This window comes from Oryzias latipes, chromosome 17 (assembly GCF_002234675.1).
Source record: "Oryzias latipes chromosome 17, ASM223467v1".
NCBI lineage: Eukaryota > Metazoa > Chordata > Actinopteri > Beloniformes > Adrianichthyidae > Oryzias > Oryzias latipes.
The window spans coordinates 11,015,905-11,024,268 of NC_019875.2; the positions used below are offsets into that span (position 1 = coordinate 11,015,905).

At 36.7% G+C, this 8,364-nt stretch overlaps 1 protein-coding gene across 4 annotated transcripts; it reads right to left on the minus strand.

The window, feature by feature from the left end:
• Positions 1–120: 120 nt before the first annotated feature.
• Positions 121–6,285, minus strand: LOC101169486 (zinc finger protein 391). 4 transcript variants are annotated; one of them, XM_020711345.2, is made up of 4 exons: positions 6,204–6,257; positions 6,016–6,089; positions 3,418–3,670; positions 121–2,397 (listed from the first exon to the last, which is right to left on the minus strand). In XM_020711345.2, exons 2-4 carry the CDS (start codon positions 6,034–6,036, stop codon positions 1,220–1,222), a joined length of 1,452 nt encoding a protein of 483 aa, XP_020567004.1. In that variant the 5' UTR covers positions 6,037–6,089; positions 6,204–6,257; the 3' UTR covers positions 121–1,219. The 4 variants fall into 4 exon arrangements, with proteins under 4 accessions (XP_020567004.1, XP_020567003.1, XP_004078884.1 ...); XM_020711344.1 differs by lacking the exon at positions 6,016–6,089 and having other exon boundaries at positions 3,418–3,654; positions 6,204–6,285; XM_004078836.4 differs by having other exon boundaries at positions 3,418–3,654; positions 6,016–6,229.
• Positions 6,286–8,364: the final 2,079 nt, after the last annotated feature.

Below are 8,364 nucleotides of genomic sequence, written 5' to 3' on the forward strand. Positions count from 1 at the left end.
TTTAAGATTAAAACTGTGGATCTAAAGATAAATAAATTACTTTAAAAAGTAAAATTTTAAATCAGGAATAGAGTTGACTTGTACTATCACCATACCAAAGGATTAGACGATATTTTATTATTGTATGTACAATCATTGAATACATTAGAATAAATGAAAATCCATGATCTAAAATTAAAAACTTTAACTTTTTATTCAAACATTAAGATAGTTTTCTTTGTTTTAGTTTTAAAAAATTGCTATATGTTAAGTTTAAAAAGAAACATGTTTGTTTTAACTAAATGTTTCAAGCAGAAATACTTTACTTATTAATTTTCTCAGTCTTAAAAAGATTATTCTGAGTACTATTTATGCTGAGACCAAAAAAAAAACTTTTTTAGAGTCTGGCCTCAATGGTATGTCTCGATGCCAAATATTTTTTCTTTAATGTCATTGGGTTGTTTTTGTTTATTTGTGTTATAAACATAAAAAATTTCAAAATAGATTTGAATTCTTAAAAGACTATTTGGTCTCTTCCATTGACACCGAATATTAGTCGGTATGCGTTCACTCTGGCACCATCTGCTGGTGAACAGAAGTTACTGCACTTACACTCAGGCAGATTTCTTAACTTCCAAGAATCAAATTAATAACTTTTTTTATTATCTTCCGTAAAGGGAGATTAGCGCATAAGGAAAAAAAACTCAAATATAAAAATGTATTTGACAGAAAAATGTGCTTTCAGATGACAAGTGAAAGTCAGTTTTACAAATGTAAAAATCTGGTCTAGTTTGGTTGGAAGAATCAGATAAAAATAAAAAATTTAAACTTTTTATATCTACAGACAATTAAAATGATAAAAATATTTTATTTACATACATTCATTGAACATAAGTTTGACAACTGTAACATAGTTTTAGCCAATTTATTATTATTTTTTAGGAAGTATCTAATTTTATAAACGTGCAAATCCGTTTTACTAAACATCCACGTTTGCATCAATTTTCTGTTTTTCAGCACCAACAATGAAATTGCTGCAGGAGAACTGCTTTGATATTCGGGCATTTATCAAGACACACAGTGGGATTTAAAGTCTTTAAAATGTACAAAATAATTTAGGATCAAATAAAAATTTTTTATGATAAAACATTTTGGTAATGTATAAAAACACAGTAAGGGTAAAGCTTAATTTCTAATCTTTCTTTGCACTCAATTATCCAGAGTAGACTCCAACAGCTGATCACATATGACTTCTCATGTGGACAGTTAACCCGCAACTTTGACTGAAAGTTTTTCCACAAATCTTACAAGAGTAGGATTTCTCACACGAGTGTATCTGCTTGTGGATCAGCCATCCTTCCCTTCTGGTGAAACTTTTGTCACATAAATTGCAGGAGTACGGCTTTTCATCTGTGTGAGTTCTCATGTGCACAATTAAATTGCTCCTGCGGCTGAACCTCTTGGCACACGTCTCACAGGAATACGGCTTTTCGCCTGTGTGGGTTCTTGTGTGGGCGGTCAGACTGCTGTTGCAGTTGAAGCTTCTTCCACAGGTTTCACATGAATACGGCCTCTCACCTGTGTGAGTTCTCCTGTGGATAGTCAGGCTGTAACGTTCGGTGAAGCTTTTACTGCACGTTTCGCATGAGTACGGCCGTTCGCCTGTGTGAGTCCTCGTGTGTATGGTGAGATTGCAACTTCTACTGAAGCGTTTTCCGCATGTTTTACACGAATACGGCCTCTCACCCGTGTGCGTTCTCGTGTGGATTGTCAGACTATAACTGTCGGTGAAGGACTTCCCGCAGGTTTCACACGAAAAGGGCTTCTCACCTGTGTGAGTTCTCATGTGGATGGTAAAATTTCCGCTTCGGCTGAAACTTTTTCCACAGGTTTTACAGTCGAACGGCTTTTCGCCAGAGTGGATTATGACGTGCTGCGTGATTAAGGACTTCTTTTTGAAAGCTTTTCCACAAACGTCACACGCAAATGTTTTTTTCACTGAATCTATGCTGAAGCGAATCTCTGATGAAGAACAGTCATCCACCGTGACCATAGTGGGATGCTGGTTCCTGTAAGGTCTCCTGCCTGGATCCAGCCCAGCACTTTCTGTGAATCCTGGCTTGACATGATGGTTTGCATGCAGAGCTCGTCTTTCAGATCCATCAGGGCTGTGAGACAGGAGCTCCTCACTGCTGGGCTCTGGCACAGATTCATCACTTTCTTCATAGTCAACCGTCACCATGAAAATATCAGTTTCCTCCTTCAGCCTGGTCTGAAATCCCCTCTGAGTGCAGCAGCTCTCCTCCTGCTCTTCTTTAATGTGTGCAGGTTCTGCTTCCTTGTGATCCAGATACGATTCCCACTTCTGCTTGAACAGCTGGTCATCAGCGAGAACCTCTTTTCTCTCTTGTGAGAGGTCTGGAAGAACAAGAGATCAGAGAAGAACATTTGACACACATACAGTAAGGTCAACATGAGGTCAACATGGTATTTTCAGATGGTAAAATCCATCCAGCAGATACCAGAAGCAAAAGAAGAAGAGTAGTAGTAAAAGTAAAGACAGAAAAAGTAAATTTTTGTCTGAAAAGCACTAATGTAGCTTCAGCTGTGCGATCCTAGATTTAGATTAGCATCTTTGCATCAACAGGAAGGAGAGTGAGGAGTGCGATGGGCAGAGTGCAGCTTGAGAGTCTCCTGAAGGGCAGAGAGCCAGAGGCCTGCTCATGCTGACCCAGACGCAGCTCCTTTTAAAAGATTTTTTCACTAAATATTTTTGCTTCCTTTTGCAGTTTGCATTTATTCTTACAGTTTAAAACACATACAAAATTATTATTATTATCTAGATTTTATTTTAATTCTATAAAAAACATTTAGTGTCTTCAACTGAATGAAACATCATTGTGCATTTGCATAATCTATCATTAGTATTGTTCTTTAAATAACTATCTTTTTTTACTTCTGTTTTTTGTGGTTTTCCTAACACATCAAAAAAACGAGATAAAAGAATCAGGCAATAAGTTCTTTGTTTGTTCATTTATTCCTTTCTTACTTTAATTTTAAACTGCCAATGATTGAGCAGTTTCACTCCCATCCAGAGTCTTTATATCTTTTACATCCAGTTCTTTTCAATTATTGCACTAAGAAATCCTAGATCTTCTATTTATGCACAACTATTTTGAGCATCTCTCCAAGTTTGTGGCACAACTTGCAAAGATAAATCTTTTGGTTTTGTTAATTAGTTAGCAGTTTGTTAGTTTGCTTCAATCATTGCTGCATTTGTCCCTTTTCTCTAAATGTTTTGTAGTCCAAACTCTCTCATTTTAATCATGTTTCCATCATTGAGGTGATCATGTTTTCATACACTAGGTAGGGATATTTTAGAACAGTGTTGACGCTAAATACTCTGAATACTAGAGTAAAAATCCTCATGAAGCTCACCTTCATGCTGAATGATGACTGTTTGAATCATTTCCTCACATTCAGACTTGCAGTGGACCATCGTGTCAGTCTCCTGTTTCAGCACAAGCTGCCCCCCACCATGACTGCTGGACAGATCCTGAGGCTCCTCCTTGACCTTTGGAGGTTCTAGTTCGTCCTGATCAGGACTGAAGCTCTTCAGCAGGTTCCAGGGTTGCTGGAACTCCTCGCCGTTACAGACGTGTGGCTGTGGAGCATCTGGGAGACGAAAAGACTGAACATACAAATCTAGATGATCCATTTCTAACACATTATTTAAAGGTGTGTCATAAGGTTAAAAGAGGGATACAGTTAGGATGGACTGAATTTCCTCTGACACCTTAAAACCATTGCTTTGCTGCAAGCCTTCTCAGCAATATATTTACAAAACTTTATTTGGTTTACAATCATTTTATCCATTGACCTTTAATACTAGGAGACTATAACGCAATGTTTCTTAAACTAAACTGATTTTCTTTTTTTGCAGTTTAGAAAGTTCTTATTTCAAGGTTGTGACTTTTGTTCTCATTTTAGTGGCACAAATATTTCTACATTGAAAACACTCATGTACATAAATGAAAGTTTATTTATAAAGCACTTTTTATATAAGAATACACCTCAAAGTGCTTAGTTTGGTAGGTAAATAAGGGTTTTATTTTATTTAAAGAGTTTAAAATATGCAGACCAAGCAGGAGAAAGGCTTTTCAAATTCAACATCCATCAGGTTGAGGAAAGCTGCAGAAAATTAAGTAACTGATCCCTTTGGATACTATTAAAATATATCAAGCAACCAAAGCAATTAGTTATTAACAAATATGTATATAATAGTTACAAGTAGCAAATAGTAATAATAGAAAAAAGTTGCCCCTGCCAGGCATGCAGTGGTGGACAGAATTGTTGGTACCCCTCAGTTAAAGAAAGAAAGTCCACAATGCTCACTGAAATGACTTGAAACGTTCAAAAGTAACAATAAATTAAAATTTATTGAAAATTAAATAATCAAAATCAGCCATTACTTTTGAGTTGTTGATGCAATTAAACGGTTTCTGTATTTGTCAATGAGCCTTCTGCACCTGTCCACAGGTATTTTGGTCCACTCCTCATGAGCAAACTGCTCCAGTTGTCTCAGGTTTGACGGGTGTCTTCTCCAAATGGCATGTTTCAGCTCCTTCCACAGATGTTCAATGGGATTCAGATCTGGGCTCATAGAATCCACTTCAGAATAGTCCAACACTTTTCTCTGAGCCATTCTTGGTTTTTTTTGGCTGTGTGTTTTGGATCGTTGTCCTGTTGGAAGATCCATGACCTGCGACTGAGACCAAGCTTTCTGACACTAGGCAGCATTTTTCTACCCAGAATGCCTTGATGATCTTGAGATTTCATTTGACCTTGCACAACTTGAAGACACCCTGTGCCAGATGCAGTAAAGCAGCCCCAAAACAGAACTGAGCCTCCTCCATGTTTCACAGTAGGGACAGTGTTCTTTTCATTGTATGCTTCATTTTTGAGTCTACCACCATAGAGCTGATGTGCCTTACCAAAAAGCTCCAGTTTGGTCCCATCTGTCCAAAGGACATTTTTCCAGAAGCTTTGTGGCTTGTCAACATGCATTTTTGCAAATTCCAGTCTGGCTTTTTTATGATTTCCTTTCAACAGTGGTGTCCTCCTTGGTCGTCTCCCATGAAGTCCACTCTGGCTCAAACACAGACGAATGGTGCGATATGACACTGATGTACCTTGATCTAAGAGTTCACCTTTAATGTCTTTGGAGGTTGTTCTGGGCTCTTTGGATACAGTTCCAACTATCCGTCTCCTCAATTTGTCATCAATTTTCCTCTTCCAGCCACGTCCAGGGAGGTTGGCTACAGTCCCGTGGGTCTTAAACTTCTGAATAATATGTGCCACTGTCATCACAGGAACTTCAAGCTGGTTAGAGATGGTTTTATAGCCTTTACCTTTACCATGTTTGTCTATAATTTTGTTTCTAATGTCCTGGGACATTTTCTGTTGTCCATGTTCAGTGTGGTTCACACCTTTTCACCAAACAGCAATGTGATTATTTGTCTCCCTTTAAATAGGCAGACTGACTGATTATGGGTTTGAAAACAGCTGTGATGTGAATTAAAGGACATACCTGAGTTCATCATGACCTCCTGAGCAATTAGTTCTCAGTCTTTTTTCTCAGTCATTTTTGTCCAGCCCTATCTCATTAGTTAGTTTTTTAAATAATTCTGTTAATCAACAACTCCAAAGTAATGGCTGATTTTGATTATTTAATTTTCAAGAAATTTTAATTCATTGTTACTTTTGAACGTTTCAAGTCATTTCAGTGAGCATTGTGGACTTTCTTTCTTTAACTGAGGGGTACCAACAATTCTGTCCACCACCACAGCCTCCTGAAATGAATTTAACCTGCCATCACACTAGTAGTCTGGATTGATGGAGTTTCGCAATTCGCACACTTAAAAAGCTATATTTTTCTATTTGAACATACAGCAAACGGCTTTTTGGTTTCAGAGGCTAAAACCAAACCGCTTTACATTTATCAGAAGAATACAGTTATTAGTGGTTGTCAGAGACCTGTTGTTCTCTGCAGATCATTGCAGGTTTGTCCGGCAGTCTGCGCACGCGCTCCACCTCTCTTTGTCGTTAAGCTGGAGGACAAAGCTGATTGAAACTCCTCTTTGTGAAGCTGAAGACATCGCCGCGTATAATACCAAAACATTAATGTGATATACCAAAAAATACTTGCTAAACACAATACTCACACATGTAAACTAATGACGTAGACCCACTTCCGTTCACCGTTTTGTGACCCGGAGCCTCTGCTGCCATCATGTGGCTCGGAGGAGAAACCGCATCTCTGTAGTAGACTACAGCCTATGAAAATTAAAAAAGTAAACTACAGCCTATAAAAATAAACAAAGTTGACTATAGCCTTTTGATTTATTTTTGAGTACACAGTATAGAGTGGACGTGCTTTAAATTTCACTTGTCTTACAGACTTGTGAAGCATTGTAAATCCTTGTATACACTTGTCCATTCATGTAACACCTACAGTTGTACAATCGTATTATTTGATGCCCTTCATGAAGAAACTTTCTGCATTTATCCAAACTTGGTTAGTGGCTACAGTAACTTGTAGCACCTAGAGGCCCACAGAAGTCTCTCATCCATCCTGTTCTAACCATGGTTTTGGCTGCCCATTTGTCCAGATTTTCTTTTACCAGCAGAGGGAGCCAAAGCAAACCTTTAAACCTATAAGCAGTATGTGAAAAAGTAATAAATAAAAACGAAAAGAACTGTAAATATTTTTTAACATAGAGAAAAGGAACAGAGGAAGAAATTTACAGTAAAAATTAAATATCAATAAATCTATTTAAGAGAATTGAATTTGAAAATACAGTTCAAATGTTTACGACTGTGTGTTGACTGTACTGATATATCTAATTCAATAACAAAATTTGACAAAGCAATAGCTCTTTTGAAATAGGAATATAACAAAATGTCATACATGGAGGAGATAAAATGGGGTATTACAATTTTTTTCAATTGCCAAGACGCAAAGTGTCCTTTCCAAAACCATTCTCAAATCTGGTAAAAATATCTATCAAAAATATCTCTCACATATATATATCATATATATGTGATATATATATATATATATATATATATATATATATATATATATATATATATATATATATATATATATATATATATATATATATATATATATATATATATATGTGATATATATATATATATATATATATATATATATATATATATATATATATATATATATATATATATATATATATATATATATATATATATATATATATATATATATATATAATGAATATTATTATGAATTCCAAAATATATAGATATTTTATGTCATGATTTGAACTTGTCTTGTTTTTGGTCCTTGTTCTGTCTTGTTTCTGTTTCCTGTTTTATTTTGAAAGTCTCCTGTCTTGTCTGTTTTCTTGAGTTTTACTTCCTTTGGTCCCCATCAGCCCTGATCGTGTCCACCTGTGTCTTGTCTGCCCTGTCTGTATTTAAGTTTTGTCTCTGCCTTCCTCCTGTGTTGGTCCATTAGTATTCCTGTTCTGGTGTTCATGCCATGTCATGCCCTGTTCCTCGTTCCTTGTCCCTCGCCACGCCACAGTGAGTTTTCGTTTGGTTTTTGTCATCCTGCTCTGCAGCGCTTTTTGTTTGTTCTTTTTGTGCATTAAAACCCACTAGCCCTGATCCTTGCCTCCTGCCTCTGCATCTGGGTCCAACCGGCTCTCGAGCCACCTCACCGTGACAATTTTAGATATTCAAATTCAAATTAATTTTATTTATAAAGCACTTTTCATGTCAAACAGACAGCTCAAGGTGCTTTCCATAAAAAACAAACAAGAATACAATAAAAACAAACCCCACATATGAAATAAAATCATTAAATAAGCCCCTCATAATAAAACACACAAAAACAAGCACAAGTAAAAGAGAAATGACAGAGCTTAAGAAAAGAGAACCCAGAAGCTGCCGTCCGCCCTGTCCTCCTGTTGGCCGGGGTGTCAGCATCTATGCAACACGAGCACAACTCATCCCCAGCACCCCCCGCCCCAGAGACCCCCAACCCCCAGGCCCAGAGCACCAAACATGGGCGCACCAGGCCCGGCAGCCAGGGCAGTCGGAACAAGAGATGCCAGAGGACAAATCTCTTGGAGCCCGAACACTAACACCCCAGCCAAGGGTGAGAAAACACTCGTAAACAGTCTAAAATGTAAAAGTAATAAAATAAGAAAGTTAAGATATAAAAACAGGTAAATATGCAAATATTAATTAAAATAAAATAAGATAGGATTATTTAGTGCCCAAAAAAGTCTAAAATATAAATTAGAATAAATTAAGATATAAAAGGACTAAAAG